This window comes from Epinephelus lanceolatus, chromosome 8 (assembly GCF_041903045.1).
Source record: "Epinephelus lanceolatus isolate andai-2023 chromosome 8, ASM4190304v1, whole genome shotgun sequence".
Taxonomy (NCBI): domain Eukaryota; kingdom Metazoa; phylum Chordata; class Actinopteri; order Perciformes; family Serranidae; genus Epinephelus; species Epinephelus lanceolatus.
In genome coordinates, this window is record NC_135741.1 from 11,493,353 (window position 1) to 11,511,786 (window position 18,434).

Sequence of the window (18,434 nt, forward strand, 5' to 3'; positions counted from 1 at the left end):
AATAGCACTACAGGTAAGAGGTAAAATATGCTTTGAATTTTGGGGTGAACTGTTCCTTTAACAGAACACAGAATACAACAAACCACAGAGAAACTCAGACTACAACACACACAGAGGTAGCGTGACTTTGTTCCCTACTCAGGACATTACTCCACTGTACCTTCACCTCGCAAATAGTGGTTAGCTGCTATTAATGCTCCACAAGTCACATACAGAACATTTAATACCCACCATTTGATAGCCCTTTAATCCAGGATAGTTACTGAGTAACTAAGAAAATGTGTTTCTGCTGTTGCTGACAATCACTTGTACAACCCGCCATACAAGCAAGTGAAATCCCCACACTGCCACTGCCAAGGCTTGACAGTGACTCAATCACCCAAAGGGAAAGAAAATATCAGTTTGTGTTAAAATTACTTTTTAATGTGTTTAGAGTAAGGAACAGACCTTTTACAACATCCACAGCTTGTTACACACAACTCCTTCAAACAAAGAGAATCACAAACCCCAACATGTGCCTACAAATCTTTGTGGGGGAACTTTCCATGCAAGTTTAGAAACTATTTTTCCCCATAAGACCTTTTGTTTTGGCAAAAACAAACAAAAAAAAAAAAGTTTCCAAATGTTTCACAAGCAGTCAACAAGACCAAACATGTCCAGTTGTGAATGTCTAGCAATAGTCATTTCACTCTTAAATTAAGAACTGATGCTGCAGTATAGACAGAGAAACTCCTACATCTGCAGAGACCTGTAGGCTGTTCATGGCAATAATGTGCTTGATTCATGAATCCCTGTTACAATGTACTCCATACTTTGAATTTAACCCAATAACGAGTATCACAAAGGTAATTCATATAAAGATTGTGTCAAACAACAATTTATTCTTTTTTTTCTTTTCAAGACAATTCATTACCCGCAATCAATACAATTTTAGTGTAAAGGCCACAAAGCCACAGGAATGAGATTGACTCAGTTCTTATGACACTTGTCTGAAACCTGGTCCTGATGGCAGACACATTTTTTAAAATTTTTCAGTCAAATAAAAACAAAAACAAAACAAAAAACATCACCATAAAAATACATAGCAGAATAAAAATACATGGGATGGGATGGCCTATGACTTATTACTGTATGGAACCTACAGTATAGTATGGAGGATAAAGTTTTAAAGCAAGTGACAGAACACAATATTTTGTATCTAAATGTAAAGGAGAGTGAACTAGTGAAGATATAGACATAGGTCCTATGTAGGGATCAAGAGCAGGAATCATCTGTTAATGTTTTTCCTCCATGTTCCCCAGATAGGAGTCAACCTGCAGCGGAGAGAAAACAACTGTTAGTGCTCCGGTTAAAGGACAACTGTGCCGTTTTTCAACATTAACTAACATTAACTAAATTAATATGGGATATAGTTTGACATAAAACACGTTTTTTTCATAGAGCTCTCAGTGTCTCTGTGGGCTGTTTCAAAATCTGCTGTTTTTCCGTGAACCACAGAAAGAACTACAAGCTATTTCAGTTTGTAGTTCTAGTCTCAGTCTCTCCGTATCCAGGGGCCATCCTCTAAATACATCCTGAAACAAATCTTCCTTGTTTCGCATTGCAAACTAGCTGCGTGTCCACCAAAATTGCCTCACTTATTATGAATGTAGAGGATTACAGACGAGGATATTTTTTGCAGTGTATTTGCCAACTCAGACATTTAGGCAGGAGATTTATTTCAACCCATCTGAAGACATGCAGCAGAGACTGAGCTGTACAAGAGGGCACAACCATCCAGAACCTGAGCTGCCGAGAACAAGCACCGACTGGCAATGTCTTTGCTCGAATTACCAACAGAAACATAACATTCTGCTGCACTGAATCTCAGCATGGCCATTTTTTCTTGGATGCTGTTGCCAACTACAAACCAGAGAGCCCATGTGTGCGTATTTTTGCTCCTCATTTGGACAGTGGTGTGCTGGAGACTACGGTTAGACTATTGGACAAATATTTTGACGACTGCCTGAGTACATTGCCGTTTTTGTGTCATGTTATTTTGCTTCCGCCTCCAAAGCTCTGCCACCAGCTGAGAGACAGTGGTGAAACACAGCGTGCAGATCATTTCACATCATACTTGGAGTCGGATTAATTTCAACCAAACCAGAGTTAGTGATTTTTGGAAGAGTGGACGAAGCAACCATGACCGTTTCAGCGAGATTAATTTTGTTTCTGTGGAGTTTGAATAAATATCTAGAATATATAGTCAGTCAGCTTGTTGAGCTAACTGTGCCTGCTTGGGAAATCACTTTCTCAGGATCACGAAGATAAACTGGAAAAAAACACAGAGGCCAGTGGGGCTGAGAGAGCAGATGACCTTTGAGTGAATATTTCTGTCACCTAATGCAATGTTTTGGTCGACTATGATGATGATACAAAGCTTTCAGGCACTATATAAACACTATAGTGTTACTGAATTTATGTCATTTTTCCGGTGATGTTGATAACACTATTGTCATTACATTTACGGTTTTGCCGGTGTTCTAGCTAAAAAGTGAAGCAAGTCACAGAGCCATGTTTGAGACACCCATCTCCACGCCTGGTGCATGTAGTAGGCACTGCTATAACAGCTGTGCAAGAAGGAAAACGCAGCTTCTCTGTCAATATAGCTCGCACTGAGATATTTATTGCTTCAATTTACTGCATGTGCCATCAACACTGATTGGATATCCACTTAAAATGTGCCAAATTTCTCCTTTAAGGAGGACAGGCAAGAGGGGATTACAGGATACGCAAAGCAAAGCTAATTACACACAAACCATTTAATCTGTTAACACTGCTCTAAATTACAAAGGCTAAATGTGAAGTCACAGTGAATGTGTAAACATTTAACGTAAGTGTGGTGCTGACAAAAACTAAAGGTATTCATCACTTGCACTTCAAGAGAGCTACATATTAAGTCCATCAACACACAGGATATGATGCACATGTTCATGGTGATTGTACAATGATTTAAAAGCTTTTCTCACCCTGAAAATTTGAGTGGAATTAAAGTGAGTGCACGTTTCAGGCTTCCAGACTGAGGAGCTCCACATCGAAGGTGAGAGTGGCGTTTGGTGGGATGATCCCTGGGTGACCTTTGCTGCCATAGGCATATTCTGGTGAGCAAATCAGCTTTGCTCGCTGACCTACACTCATCTGTGGAGGAGGTGGAGGAGGTACTTATTAAGAATTAATTTTCAAAAACATTCAGTGAAAAACACCAACACCAGTTTGACTGATATTCCTTTAAGTGAACAATAAATATCATGATTTATAAACAAGAAAATATTTTTGAGATATCTCATCAAAACACCTCAGTACCTGTTTCATTGGTATTCTTTTGAGTGCACAATAAAAAATATGATTTATGAAAAGGAAAATATTTTGAGATATCTTAAAACACCTCTACATCTGTTTCACTGTTATCTCCTGGATTGGACATAAAAAAAACAAAGATTAAATTTTTTTTTAAATTAAAACACAGCAAGGGACTGTTTGTTTTTTTGAGAGGGAGAGGGAGTTGTTCAAGAGGGGGGAGGCAATTTGTTAAGCACTGGGAAGGAACTTGTGTTTTTTTTTTAATCTTAGAGGAGGGGCACACAAATTTCAGTGGTTGTATTTATGTTACTGCAGATTTTTAAAGTATTTAGTCTTTTTTCTTTATTTATTTACAATTTTTAAAAATGTAATTTTTCTTTAAAAATCTCAAAAATTACACTATTTATCACAGCCAGAAAATGCAAAAACAGAAATTATAGTTGGATTTTAAATTCCCAACAGCCCTTGGACACATCATGTGTGACGCCATTAAAAAAAAAAAAAAAAAAAGCTGATATTTCATCAAAATCACTTTATTCTACATCTCATTAAAAGTTTTACCAAAAACAGACGGGATGCACTTGTTAACAAGAAAAAAAAACAACAACACAAAAACAAAAATGAAAAAATAAATAAATAAATAAATAAATAAATAATAATAATAATAATAAAGAAGCTCCTGGATTTCATCTTCAGCTTTTATCGTTTAACATTTTAACACCTAAGGCTAACTTTTAAAAATTGTTTTCAGTGAAGGAAGGGTCATGCATTTTCCACCAGTCACTCAGGGAGGCTCAAAGAAAATATCTGTGGCTTCAAAAAATAAATACCTATAAATAAAATAAAATCACAGTCACACTCCAGCCAGCCCTCTCCACTGACAAGTAAAGAACAGTCCCTGAGAGCAAATGAACCCTCTTTACATTGCTGTAGCCATTATGTTAAGTGGTTCACACATCAGTTTACATTTCTGTATGGCAAACTGTGTGACTGAGTTTACCAAATGTGCACTGTTAAGCTATATAGAGTTAGAAACAAGATCCTCACCTGGGCTACTCCTTCTTCCCAACCTTTAATAACCTCCTGGTGTCCAATCTTGAATTTGAACGGCTTCCCTCGGGACCTCGATGAGTCAAACACTTTCCCATCTGCCAGTGTGCCTGATAGAAACCATATATATATATATATATATATATATCGATATATCACTCGATCATCAGCTCGGGTTGATGCTCAAAGTCCCACTTTAGCCTCATAACGGTAACTGAGAGCCAGAAGCTAACGTTAGCCGGCTGGCATCATGGGGTCGGTTAGCTCACTGACAGCAGCTACGGTACCGTTAGCTCGACTGCTGCTCCTCTGTCCCTTATCAATACCTCACATAATAATAACACAGGTTTGTTTAAAGTGTTTAGCAAGTGATACAAGTTGGAGACCTAATGCTCGGCGTTAGCATCACCTTAGCTAGCGTTAGCCGAACGGACACAACGAGCAATTAGTTTAACATGGACCGTTAGCTGCGATGCTAACCAGCATGAGCAACCAGTTAGTTAGCTCAAACAAACAGGTTTCTACTCAGTCCCCCATTTAACGCATAAAGCAGGTTTTCACAGTAGTAACGACTCGTGTTTACGCACTGTGTGTTGTTAACATTAGCTTTAAAAACACATAAAGCGTCCGTATCTTTGAGCTCCATTCAGTATCCTCGGCTCTCGTCCAGCCTCCACACTCACCGACATAGTGCACCACGACGCGCTGCCCCTTCTTCGGAAATGTCCGTCCTGAAAACAGGAGAAAATAAGAGTAAGCGTGTGTTATACTTCACCAAACACTCAGTGGAATATATCAGTATTACGATGTTGAACATGGCTGGTTATTCCCACCGTCGCCCGGAGTTATGGTCTCAATTTCTACTCCCATTTTGGCTCTTCAGTATCCTTCCTCTGTTGACCACCCTACAATACGAGCGGAGGCAGGAGGCAGGGGCGGCCTGCTGACGGGCGGGTGGGCATGGATGGGGGGAGACGCACCAGTGGACCATGGAGGCATCTGATTTGGAAATTAAACCCAAACCAGCAAGCGTTTCATAAAGTGTGTCACTGTGACAGAAAAAATCCAACTAAAACAGATTTACTGATAAACACTTGGTACATGGCATACATAAACTAAGCACAAAAAGTAAGGAAATTTGTGTTTGGTAGATTATGTATTTGTTCTAACAATGCATCTTGGCAATAAATCTTATACCGTTGGAAACAGTGTCAGAAATTAGCAAGGGCCATGGGCCATTTGGCCCGCAATTTATCCAAGAATGCCCCCAAAAGCCATGTTCCGGGGGCCAAAATTGCCCCCAAGTTTTCTAAACAACTATATGTATTTATATTTTTAACAGTATTACAATCTGACATTAAAGTATAATTTTATTTTAATTAAATTAATTTACCGTCACGTCTACAACTCATTTTCCAGACATAATCAACGAGATTGCACTGATTACATAAGAGTAATCTGACAGAGAAGGGGAGGGGGCTTTGCTGTACCATAAGTATAAATTAACCATTTCTTGGGTGATTTGTGTCTACACAATGACAAATTAATGAAAAATTAAGGTAGAATGAATGTTAAATTTTAAATTAACTTACTTCCAGGATTGCATCTAAGGAATTTATAGTAATTTGGCCTTTTTAACAGTAAAAGTAACTGTAATGTGGTGAAACATTAGTACTGCTATCAGTAGATTAATGGTTAAATCATCACATTTAAACTGGTTGAATTGTAGGAAATCTGAGTGATATTTTGCAACCATAACTTTATGTAACCCATTATTTATTTCATTTATAGTGGTTTCTACTGAAGAGTGAAGACACTATCTTAGTTGGTTTTGCTTTTCATGTGCTTATTGTTAGAACATAATTACAATTTTCTGATGGCCCCAAACATTTTGAAAATGCCCCCATTTTTTAGACCGTGGGGGCCAAAATTGCCCCCAAATATTTTGTTAATTTCATACCCTGGTTGGAAAGCCTGTTTATTTCCCTTTTAAATGGTACCACATTTGTAAGGAACATGCTTTTGTGGGATGAGCAGCAGAGCTGAGTTTTTGGGTTGCGCCCATGAAAAAAATGCCAATACCAATTTTTGCTGACTTCCAACACTGCCATCACTGGGTATGATCAGAATAATCACTATTATGACTCTTACTCACGTCAGGTTCATTTATCTCATTAATTAAAAAGTGAAAATGAACTATTCCCCAATTTTCTGGGAAACCCCTGGGACTCCTCTAATGACCCCTGGGGGTCTCCAGACCCCTGGTTGAAGACCACTGGACTGGAAGAACTAAACTGTGTTTCTCTGGTCAAAACAAAAGAATAAACAAAGGAACATGCAAACAATTACAAAAACAGCTACTGTCAGAACGAGATACAAGACAAGGTACAAACAGGCTAAAGTGTGATAACAAAGTGCAATAACATAAAATATAAATACAAGTACTGTAAATAAATGTAAACAAATGAAAAGTGGTCTTCATGTCAATATGTGATGTTTTTAGGAGCTTCTGGGGGTCACCACTATCTACCAATCAGTCAATTTATTTGTCACGACATCATAAGAATATGATTCCAGTGAAATGCTATCAGTTCATTCAATTTGTTTATTCCCTATAATTTTATATAAAGTTCTGTGAGTTTGAACATTGTTTGACTGCAGAGCATTTGTTTTTAATGACTGGCCCACTGGCTGCACATGTCTGATAACCTTCAGTAGGCTACATGGCTTAACCACTGTGTTTTTGCACTGTGAAAATGATGGACAAGTAATGCATCAGGTCTGTACTGGGTATTGTATTGGGACACAAGTATTTGGGATGGCCAGTGATTTTTAGACTGTGTTGCTTCCTGTTTGATGACAGCTGATAAAAATGTACCAATGAATGACAACTGGCAAACATTATTTATTTGACAAAGCACAGATGCAGAAATGTTGAAGAGGAGTGTGAGTATAAACATAACAAAATTACAAGAGTATTTGCTCAAAAAAGATTCATTTGTGCAACCTTCAAGCACGTGTTGCAAACACTGATAACTGTGCCCTACTTACAATTTACAAGCTATTATAATTTAAAAAAAGTCAGCATAAATCATAAAAACAACAAAATCCTCCTCTCCAAAATAAACAACTGTTTAGAGAACATTGTAGAAACAAACAATAAAATAAAATTTAAGCAGAACAATTGAAAGATGAGACTGTCCATACAGTACGTGAGGCAATTTACTTTCTTTATAACTTTAAAAATACTGTAGCGAATATTCATGTAGATTATTTAGAGGACACTTTATGACAGAGAGTAAAAATTTGAAGGCCCAATCTGTTTTTATTTTTTCTCACCATATTCAACCAATCAGCATTCGAGAAATATAATCCTTAATACTGAGATAAGTACTTAGGATAAGGACACAGCTGTTCATTTTTAGAGTCAGTTGAAAGAGGGCAGGATGTCTGTGATTTGGTCCAAACTGTAACAGCAAATATCAATTCAGATAAAGTAAGTTAACATGAATCTCACACTACATGCAGGTATAATTATGGGTTAGGACAAAATATTTTTTTGATTTGTAGCATGAAGTAACATTTCCTTTAAATCCACCAGAATTCATTTCAAATGTCAGAAAAGGGAGATGAAAAGTGCCTTGATAAGACTGGTTTTGGAAGGTGACTCATCATTTTGCCACTATAGTCTCAGTCATGAGACCTTTTCCCCCCTAGAGGATAATTTTAGCACAAGCAAGGCAGTTCTTAAATGCTCAGAGGACTGTGTTGGGATTGTGTCACAGTGTGCAGGGCTTTCTGTGCTTGTGACAATAAGCACCAATAACTTATTGATTCTATACGTTGGCTTTTGTACAGATTAAACAAACAAGATATAACATGTTATTAGCTAACTTTAGACATGTTGGTAGGTGGATTTCATTTCCTTTGGACAGAGCCAGGCGAGCTGTTTTCCTGTTCCCATTCTTTATGCGAAGCTAAGCTAGCCGGCTGCTGGTTGTATTCATATTAAGTCTGCAGACAAGACATGACACTGAATATATAAAACTGTGTGGACCTTTAACTAATGACTAAGGAGAAATCTGGACCCCATGGTGCTTGACCAAGTGAAACACTGGTTTCAAACCTAAAATGCTTTATTCAGAATTTTCCCATTTTACATCACAGGGTCAGTTTGTTTTGAAAAGGAGGAGAACTCTGCTGATAATTCAACTCATGGCAAAAACCTCCTGAACATTTGGATCAAATAAAATGTGAGCACATATTTGCAGGAGCTAGGCTAGCAGCCCATCTGCAACATGCCGAACAGTGTAGGAGAAACACTGATTTGTACCACGATACTGCTTTAGTCAGTGTTTGCACTGGTTTAAATCACCCAATCTGTTTGTTTTGGAGAGGAAGAAACCTCTGCACATAATTCGGCTCCCGGTAAAAATCTCCTGAACAATGAACACTGAAGGAATTCTAATAAGGAGAAGTTTAAGCTGGTTGCAATCTGCAATCCTCACCACTAGATGCCACTAAATCCCCCTAGATCTTACACAGTGGACCTTTAAGGTATCTGACTATACCCATGACACTTTGGATCTAACATTTGACCTGCTGGAGAAAGACCCAGGATCACTCTCAGGAACATTTCTGCCCACTTTCTTTGGTCCTGATTGCTGGTGTGGGCTGAGTCTCTGTTTATAACACTGAGGATTTACATTTGACTGTATAACTGATTTCGGCCTGCTGTATTCTCCAGAGTGGCTCTTTGATATATTTGAAAGGGAAGATGACTTGACTGAGCTTTTTTTATCACTGTAAGAACCTGGTGAGGAATGTGACCTGTACAATGTGTCAGTCTTTGTGTTATAGAGTGAAGTTGATGTCGCACCATCACAGGGCTGCTGCAGAACTGATGGCTGCTCTGCGCTTTCTCTTTGGTCTGATGAGGATGATGTAGCTTCAGGGCTAGATGAAGATTAAAAAGAGAAAAATTACTGCCATAAAAAACATGCATATATGTTACTATAAATTTGCTATTGCTTACATATACAGTGATCTGATTAATTTTGTAACATTTTTGAAAATTGTGCTTTGATAATTCACATAATTTATTAGGAAGTTGTGTTGCAGGGTTAGGGTCAATGTCCCTAAAGACCTATATTATTAATTATGAGGGAGTGAGAACAATCTTTGCATCTAGACCAAATCACAATATCCACTTACAACATCTTGGTAGATGTGTCACATACATCAAATGAAATGTTGCTGAGCAAACTCTGCCTCAATGGGTTAGTATTTAGCCACCTTAAAGCCAATATCAGCTTAAGTGTACGCTGTGTTTATCTCAAAGCCACCAGAGTCCACTGACAAAAACAGTGATTTTACCTCACAGAACATGGGAGTTGCTGGTCCTTGGCTGCCTCCATCAGTTAGTGTGTAAGGTAAAGTGGAAAAAAAACACTCCAAAGAAAGCATTAACTTAAAGTTAGATAGATTTTTTAGGTGGCTGAAATACATTTTACTGTGGCCCCTGTCCACAGCAGTACATTGCTGAGCTTCTGAAGCGGTACATTTGGTTTATCAAAAATGCTAGCAAAGCAACCCCGTACAGTACAGGACAAACATCAGATAGGTTGAACCACCGTGTTTAAGAATATATCTTAGTTACAGCTGAGAATGACAACAGAAACAAACAAGTTTGCCAGTTGATATTCCTGCAGTTAAAATCAATAGCCTGTTGTCTACCTGAAGTGATTGTTGTTGTTAGCGTGACATCACGGTGATTCGGTCTATATGCTGAATGAAGATTAATTAGACCAACCGCTATCATTCAGCTGCTATTTCAGAACAGATATTTAACAGTTTTGAGTTGCCCTAGGGATATTTTTGAACTTTGGACAGAGTAAGGCTAGATGCTTCCCCCGTTCCCATTCTTTATGCTCAGCTATGCTAACCAGCTCCAAGTTGTAGCTTCAGTTCACCTACAGATATGACTGTTGCATCACTCTAACTCTTGGCAAAAAAGACATTAAGGATATTTTTTAAAATGTCAAACAATTTCTCTAATATGCAGTTGACTTGTAGCAAAGTAGCAGTGCTAACATATACAAAAAAGAATAATTCAAAACTATGGAAAACAACTTCACCACTTGATATGACCACGTTGCTATTATCTAGACCTTTAAGTGTGAACTCCAATCTGCCACTTGGGGGCAGCAGGCACAAGTTGTGAACACAATACTGACATATTATCACCTTTTAAGTGAATATACGGTAATAAACTTATTTACACATTCAACGGGCACAGACAACACAAATTTTCTGTCATTCAGAGTTGTGTTTCTGGACACCTGATGAATCTAAGTCCAATATTCGCTCTGTTTTAGCTCTGCTTTTGGTCTCCACCAACCCGGGAGAAAAATATCTGGCTCTTCAGCTGTTAAATTCTCCACCATGTTCACCAACTAGTCTCTAACTGTGTCTGTCTGACTGTTTGGAGCTAAGCAGGTAGTGTACAGTTGGATTTTCTGAGACACGTTTCAAATGGTCACATTGTTTTCACAGCGTTATTTCACTTGATTTTATAGTAAAAATCCCCATAATAGACACTTTAAAGATGACATGTCAGGAACTATTTATGGTTTCATCCCTTCAGGGGATAATTCACCCATAAAATCACTTACTGAACTGTGGTCAGCTGCAAACATTGCCTCTCATTGATAGAGTAGAAGCGAAAAAACACCATCCCTATCAGCAGAAGTGTGATGGGAACTGGTGAGAACAGCACAATCAGAGCCGTCACCACTCCGTCACCATGGTTACATGCACCGGCTCTGAAGCCCACAAACCTGCAGACGAGGAGAAAACAAAATGTGACGGATCAACAGATGTACGACCCATAACATCTAAAGTGACTGGACGGAAGAATGACTCACTGTAATGTCATGGTTGAGATGCCAACAGACAGGCCTCCTGCCAGCTTACTGCAGAAGGCATAACAGGAGAAAAACAGGGGTTCCAGGTCTTTGCAGGACGGATGTCTCACGGCAAAGTCGTCCACCACATCTGGGAGCATGGACCTGTAGCAGATACAGAACAAGACGACATATCACATATCAAAACCACCATGTCATTTTAGATAAGGAGAACTGTTGAGTCAACAAAACAGATCATCACTAGAATATTCATCAGCATCCAGGGTCAGGTAGAGGCGATGTGAATGATTCATGTGCACAACACAGAGTTCTGATGCTGATTAGATCTGACAGGCAGTCTTGGAAAGGTTTAAGAACTGTGTGTCCTCGCTGGGAGCTGACTCACCAGGGTAGCAAGAATATGGTTGCCACGCTGAATCCTATCAGAACGCACATTATCATGAACACTGGCAGGTTACTGGGAACACAGGCGACTATAATCACTGCCGGGATGAAGAGCTGGGAGAGACATAATCAGGCCTCACAGGCAGGAGGAAGATTGAAAGTGTGGAAAACAGCTGTTATCATTTAGATTATTTTTATCTTACTGATAATCCGATGAAAACTGTGGCCTTTTTCCCTATTCTCAGGAGAACTGTTTGCCACAGGGGAACTGCTACTGAGGCAGAGGCCTGTGGAAATATTGAGATCATTTATTTGACATTCAAAATGCGTCTTGTCTTTTAGTCATGCACTTTGTGGAATCATTAGAAGACTGAAATGTTGCATATATAAACATCTTGGAGAGCAGAGTGCGTGATTATAGTTAGATGCATTTTACCAGTAGAACCAGTAGGAGGTGCTGGAACTGGGCTCCCAGTCCAGCTGCATGGCTGCAGAAAAGTGCAAAATTAGCCAAGGACATCTGAGATGAAAGAGACATGGGACAAGAAGTAAACATACATTATGCTTTGATAACTTTTACATAAATGCATGATTTTTAAAAGCACAAAACCAAGTTCGGCACCTGAAATGCAAGTACACTGAAGACAAAGCCAAGCACCAGCCGCTGGTAGGGAACGTGACATATCAGCATCTTCAGCGAGGTCAGATAGGATGGTCGCACTTTGTCATCAGAGCAGAGAGGGGCTGCAAATAAAACCAAAATTAGATGTCAGGGAAGGGGAGTAAAATGTCAGAAATAATATACTCAACTCACATTACTGATGAACTTTAGTTAAAGGGTAAGGCTCTCATTTGCTTTATATTGGATGGAGTAATGGAACACAGTCAAGCAGCCGAACTACAGAAATATGTTTTATTCATAGTATTTGAGCATTGACTACTGGCCACTTGTGAATGACTCACCCCGCTGCTCCTTCACCCCGAGGAATAGAACCAGGCTACAGAGGAAAAACAAGGCACCCATGACCAGAGCTGAGGTCAGGAAAGCCTTTTGCTGGAGGGTGGGGTGGAGGGGATACACACAACAAACAATTAAAGATAAATAAAGCACAATATTATGTTGCCAACAAACACATGCCCAGAGGCATGCAAACACATGTAAACAGATCTTATAAAGTGTTACTAGTGCTAAGTGTTTTTATCAGCTTGGAATTCTAGCCAATTTAAAGCTTTTTTTTTTTTATCCAATTGGGACCTGGAAACAGTTATTCATGCTTTTATCACCTCTTGGCTTGATTAACATAATTCATTGTATGTATTTATGGCTGCCCCACTCCACCCTTTCTAACCTTTCCAACTTTAACTGGAACAAAGAAACCACAACACATCACTCCTGTTCCTCCTCACTTGCATTGGTTACGAGTGAAATACAGATTTGATTTTAAAATCCTGGTATTTGTTTTAATTGCCTTAAATACATTACCAATTTGCGAATTTCATTCTTTTCCCTTTAGGTCACTGAGGTCATCCTCACAACAACTATTATTAGTCCCTCACTCATGCTGCAAAACCAAAGGTGACCAAGAGTTTTGTTGCCGCTCCCAGGCTCCCGTCCCACTTTAAGTCATCCACCCCTGACAATTTTAGTTCAGCCTAAGGCTTACCTTTTTAACACTAACTCTTTAACTCTTACCAGTTTTTTTATTCTCTTCTTTACTTGCTCGTGCTTTTATGATGTGAGTTGTTTAAGCCTTTTAATTTTAGTCCTGCCTTCTCTGTTACTGTTTTTATTGCATTACATACCTTTTACTTATTTAATCATGTAAACCTGTGTAAACAAACTACTTCATCTGGAAAGGAGTTTGATTCAACTCCTGCTGTTTTTAAATGTGCTATATAAATAAGTGACTTGACTTAATCTGTAAACGTTAGCTATGTGATATTTTTTGGATTACTTTAGCATTAGATCGTGTCAAGTCATTCCACTTAAAGTAATGATTTATAGCATCATTATCAACTTTTTCATGATTATTAATCATCATTAAATATACAAAAATATTTGCTTTCTTGCCGAGATTGAGATTAGAGGACTGATACCACTCTCATAAATTCATTAGCTAGCATAAAATATGGACTAAAGCTAATGATGGTTAGCTTGTTAGCATTAAAACTAGGGAGAAGCACCCTGACTCGGTTTGTTGGGTGGCAAAATTAACCCAGTAACACTGCTTTTTGTAGGCCTATGAAATAAATATAATTGATATCAAATAATAAAATTAGAGTAATTAGTGAGCATTAGAGGTTTTGTTACCACTGGACAGAGCAAGCTAGCTAGTTCCTTAAGTTTATATGCTGGGTCCATACTGGATCCAGCAGTTAGTTTATTAGCATAAAGATAGCAGCTAGCCTGACTTGGTGTATATATGACAAAATTAGCCTATCAGTGCTCGTTTTTTGCACAAATTAATTAATAATTATTCTAAATAGTATAAAGTGTTAATTAGGTGCTGATAGGCAGATTTTGTTACAAACGTGCAGAGCCAGGTTAGCTTGTTCCTATAGTTTTAGGCTATGCCAATATAAATGCCACTGGTTCCAGCGGTTAGCTTATTAGCATAGCAAACTTGGCGGACGCAGCTAGTCTGACTCGGTTTAAAGATAACAAAATTAGCCCACTGATGCTCTGTTTTTGTACAAATTAAATAATCATTTTTCTATATGATATTATGAGTTAATTTATGAGCTTCAGAAGTGCTGCTAGGCGGATTTTGTTACCAATGGTCAGAGCCAGGTTAGCTGGTTTATCTAGTTTTTATGCTAGGCTAAGATAACGGTCACTGGCTCGAGCAGTTAGCTTATTATTAGCATATGAACTTGGTAAAGCAGCTAGCCTGATACAGTGTGTAGGTAACATAATTAGCTTATTGGCACTCGGTTTTTGTGCTAATCTAATATGAATTATGTTAAGTAATATATTGTGTTAATCAGTGAGCTTTACAAGTTTTCATAGTGGATTTTGTTAGCAAAAGGCAGAGCCAGGCTAGCTAGCTACTCTAGTTTTTATGCTAGGCTAGGATAACTGTCACTGGCTCCAGCGGGTAGCTTATTAGCATTAAACTGGGCGGAAGCAGCTAACCTGACTTTGTAAGCAACAATCAGCCCACCAGCACTCAGTTTTTGTAACAGTCAAATATAATAATAATTTTAATAATATAATGTGTTAAAAAGTGAGCCTTCGAGCCGGTGCTGCTAGATGGATTTTGTTACTGACCAGTTTCTCCAGTTTCTATTCTAGGCTAAACTACCTATTTCCTGGCACTAGCTTTATTCCATGGACAAATATGAAAGTCATCTTCTCATCTAACTCTTGGCAGGTATGTGAAATATGACAAAATATGCCTTTAGTCTGACATAAATCCCCTTGATTACCTACCTAGTTTAAATTCACTGTAATGCTTTATTTTTGCAAATACACTTCAGGTTTATCTAACTCTCCATTAAATCCAATCTGTTCGCTCTCAACACTGAGAACACAGAGACAATAAGATGAACACACAACACTTGGTTTATGAACAACAAAGCCTACCTTAAGCTAGGAGCACTTAATTACAGGGTAACGAGATACCCCTGGGACTGAGTGAGCACAATGCCGAAGCAATGCTGCTGGGCTGCTAAAGAAATATGAGCGTTATCTCTGCCGGAGTGACAACTTTTATGTTCACATTTTATCCACCGTTTCCTGAAGTGGTGCAGTCTGTGGTGACGATGTGCTTTCAGGTGTTGTTTCATGAGCCTGGTCCAGATGTTGACAGGCCTCCTGCTTCTCTGTGTTGTAAACAGCTACAACTTGACCCTGCATTACAGAAGCTAACAGCATGGCCACCATCTCTATACTCATCCCTGTCAAAGATGGACAGATAAGAGAGACAATGAGTGCAGTGAAGGAAGAATTATTCCGACTGAGTAAATGTACAATCCAAGACGTAAGATATGTGTTGAATCAGAGGGAAATCCTCCTCTACATTTGTTCGACCTGGGAACAACGATCAGAGGCGATTGTGAGTATCTGTGCTCTTACTGTAGGCCGTGGCAGAGTCTCTGTCTCTGTGATCTCCCCCCAGGAACATGTTGAGTGAGAGGTAAGGAATGTTGTAGCACTGTTAATGGACAACATGGGAAAATATGACACCAGCACCAACAGCACATGAGCAGTGTGAAACTCTGTAGCCATGGTGACACAGCTTGGAGCAAAATGGCAGCGGCAACAGTGCCACAAGACAAGTATGAAATTCTGTCACCATGGTGACATGAGGAAGATGAAGAGGGCAAAAGTATCCCGAAGCACAAGATGGTGGATAGATGACTAAGAAATGGCTACAAGCAAAAGTACTCAAATTTTTTATTTTTTTACGAAACTAAAAGCACCAATAAGGTATAAGCAACATTTTATTGATGTAACTATTTATGGCGGAGATCGTTTTTAAGGAACAGTGTGTTAGATTTAGGGGGATTTAGTGGTTACTAGCAGTACTGATTGCAGATTCCCACCAGCTGAAACTTCTCCTGGTTGGAATTCCTTCAGTGCTCAGTGCGAACTACAGACACAAAAATACAAATGGCTCTATCTAAAACCCGTGATGGATTTGACCATTTAGGGCTACTGTAGAAAAATGGTGGTGCAACATGGTGATCTCCATGGATGAGGACCGGCTCTCCACAGATATTTAAAGACTGTATATAAAGATGGACGACATGAAAGCACCTCAAGTGAAGCCAAAACTTGATTGGTGGCTGGCTGCAGTACAGGTCATAAACCCTGCCCCCTTCTTGTTGGGACATGGGCCAAACTAAAAACTTCAAGTATGCATCAAATAAATTTTTCCCAAAGATGGTTTCTGTTATTTTGAGTAGTTCTTATCACGCTGATGGGTGTTCAAGTATTTGGTTATTTTTGTAAATTTCGTTATAATTTGTAATCTGATGGTAAAAAAGAGGGGATTGAGATTTTAAGTGTACCAGACACAGAACAGTGTACCAGAAAGGAGGAAGTGCCTGCAACACTTACACTCATGAGGGTCTCAAACAGGCAGGCCACTGTGAGGAACCACAGCACGCTGAGAGCCTGAGACATCGATCCTTGTGGCACAAACCACAGCAGCAGATAGAAGAGGATACCAAATGGAGTGGAGAGAACCAGCCTGTGGGATAAACATTGTTGGCTCTGTTGAACACGGCGCCGGGGGATGAATCGCAGCCTAATTCAATATGAAGTGTGTTAAACATGCGCCTGCCCTCCACCAACCAACCAACCATGGAGTGAGTTTGCCGATGGGTGTCCAGTGACTGCAACCAACCAGATATCCAACCAGAGGGTCGGTCACAGCATCCCAGGCCCGACTCACAAACAGAATCATGGAGACATAGGAGGCCTGCATCTGTGAAATAAACTGAGATACTTTATCTTGAAATCCAGTTAGGTTGGTGTAGTAACAAATACAGATCAGTGGTCATGTTTGTAAGGCAGCATTAACACATACCTGCACAACATCCAGAAGGAATATCTGCAGGGAAACACCGATAGCCACTGTGGTCATCTGATTTGGGACCCCACCCACAGCATAACACACCTTCCTGGCCAGAGGAATCCCCTCCGACCCCTGAGAAGACCAAAGAGAAGAACCAACAGGGAATATTTCTGTCGTCTATTAAATAGTCTCTTCAAACATTTACCTGATTTTGTGTTTGTACAGTTTTTCTCACTGTTTTGATGCACTTCTGCCAACAGCTCTGTTCACACACTTCTCTTTAGTTTTCACACTGTAAAAGTGTGGGCTGAACAACATTTAAAAATCAGAATTCAAATGAAATTTCTTCTATTCAGATCTTCTTGGAGAGAAATCTGGTTCTCTTGTGTCGGCTCATTTATGGTGTAAACGGAGATGGGAACAAATACAACAAAAAGAATCTTGTTACAAACTGGGCATGGCATGTTGGGTGGTTTCTGTCAGTCAGATGCCTCATTTCCACTGAATGATTCGGCTCAACCCAGCTCACTTTGTGTTTCTGTATTTCCATTGTGGATGGAGCCCCCTCAGTGTGGGTGGGATTCTCATTCTGAATGGAAAGACATCATCGCCTTTTTTTAAAGATTTTTTTGGAGTATTTTTGGCTGTATTTGACAGATGGCAGCAAAGATTGGAAACGGGGAGATAGAGGAGTATGACATGCAATTAAAGTCCCAAAGCTGGAATTGAATTCACAATATTATCGTAATGTGGCATGTGCTTTGACCACTCGGCAACCAAGGTCCCAGTGACACCATCCATTAGCAGTTAGGGGCGGCTGTGGCTCATAGGGAAGAATGGGTCGTTCATTAATCAAAAGATCAGTGGTTCGATCCCTAGCTTCTCCAGCCCATGTGTCAACGTATCCTTAGGCAAGGTATGCAACCCTAAACTGCTCCCAATGGCTGTTCCATTGGTATGCGAGTGCATGTAAATGGTTACTGAGTAGCCAGCAGGTAGCCACAACCATCAGTGTGTGAACGTGTGTGTGAATGAGTGAATGTGACATGTAGCGTAAAACTGCTTTGAATGGTCGAAAGATTAGAAAAGTGCTATTCAAGTGCAGTGCATTTACCATTTAATTCTATTAAGTACTACTTTGACAAAAAAGGCATCAAAACATTCCAGGAAAGGACAACACAATCATCTGTGGGTCACATCTGAGAGAAAG

The 18,434-nt window shown here is 39.3% G+C and overlaps 2 protein-coding genes across 2 annotated transcripts; both read right to left on the reverse strand.

Annotated features, from left to right (window-relative positions):
- Nucleotides 1-849: 849 nt before the first annotated feature.
- fkbp1aa (FKBP prolyl isomerase 1Aa) lies at nt 850-5,375 on the reverse strand. Its single transcript, XM_033630111.2, has 5 exons — nt 5,223-5,375; nt 5,073-5,120; nt 4,387-4,499; nt 3,009-3,177; nt 850-1,313 (listed from the first exon to the last, which is right to left on the reverse strand). The coding sequence occupies exons 1-4, from the start codon at nt 5,257-5,259 to the stop codon at nt 3,046-3,048; spliced, it is 330 nt and encodes a 109-aa protein (XP_033486002.1). The 5' UTR covers nt 5,260-5,375; the 3' UTR covers nt 850-1,313; nt 3,009-3,045.
- A 1,937-nt stretch (nt 5,376-7,312) lies between these two features.
- mfsd2al2 (major facilitator superfamily domain containing 2a-like 2) lies at nt 7,313-17,344 on the reverse strand. Its single transcript, XM_033628096.2, has 13 exons — nt 17,237-17,344; nt 17,010-17,134; nt 16,765-16,897; nt 15,778-15,856; nt 15,433-15,599; nt 12,663-12,753; nt 12,322-12,443; nt 12,136-12,219; nt 11,903-11,986; nt 11,701-11,813; nt 11,316-11,459; nt 11,064-11,228; nt 7,313-9,345 (listed from the first exon to the last, which is right to left on the reverse strand). Exons 1-13 carry the CDS (start codon nt 17,291-17,293, stop codon nt 8,955-8,957), a joined length of 1,755 nt encoding a protein of 584 aa, XP_033483987.2. The 5' UTR covers nt 17,294-17,344; the 3' UTR covers nt 7,313-8,954.
- Between the last annotated feature and the right edge of the window lie 1,090 nt (nt 17,345-18,434).

What these genes read in the sequence shown, in the direction of transcription:
- fkbp1aa (XM_033630111.2), bottom strand. Translation starts at nt 5,259, where the DNA reads ATGGGAGTAGAAATTGAGACCATAACTCCGGGCGACG. An exon ending in GACCATAACTCCGGGCGACG is followed by an intron (nt 5,121 to 5,222) that starts GTGGGAATAACC and finishes TCCTGTTTTCAG; the next exon opens with GACGGACATTTCCGAAGAAG. An exon ending in CGTCGTGGTGCACTATGTCG is followed by an intron (nt 4,500 to 5,072) that starts GTGAGTGTGGAG and finishes GGTTTCTATCAG; the next exon opens with GCACACTGGCAGATGGGAAA.
- mfsd2al2 (XM_033628096.2), bottom strand. Translation starts at nt 17,293, where the DNA reads ATGACCACAGTGGCTATCGGTGTTTCCCTGCAGATATTCCTTCTGGAT. An exon ending in ATCGGCAAACTCACTCCATG is followed by an intron (nt 16,898 to 17,009) that starts GTTGGTTGGTTG and finishes TTTATCCCACAG; the next exon opens with GCTGGTTCTCTCCACTCCAT. An exon ending in ACCATATTCTTGCTACCCTG is followed by an intron (nt 11,460 to 11,700) that starts GTGAGTCAGCTC and finishes TATCTGCTACAG; the next exon opens with GTCCATGCTCCCAGATGTGG.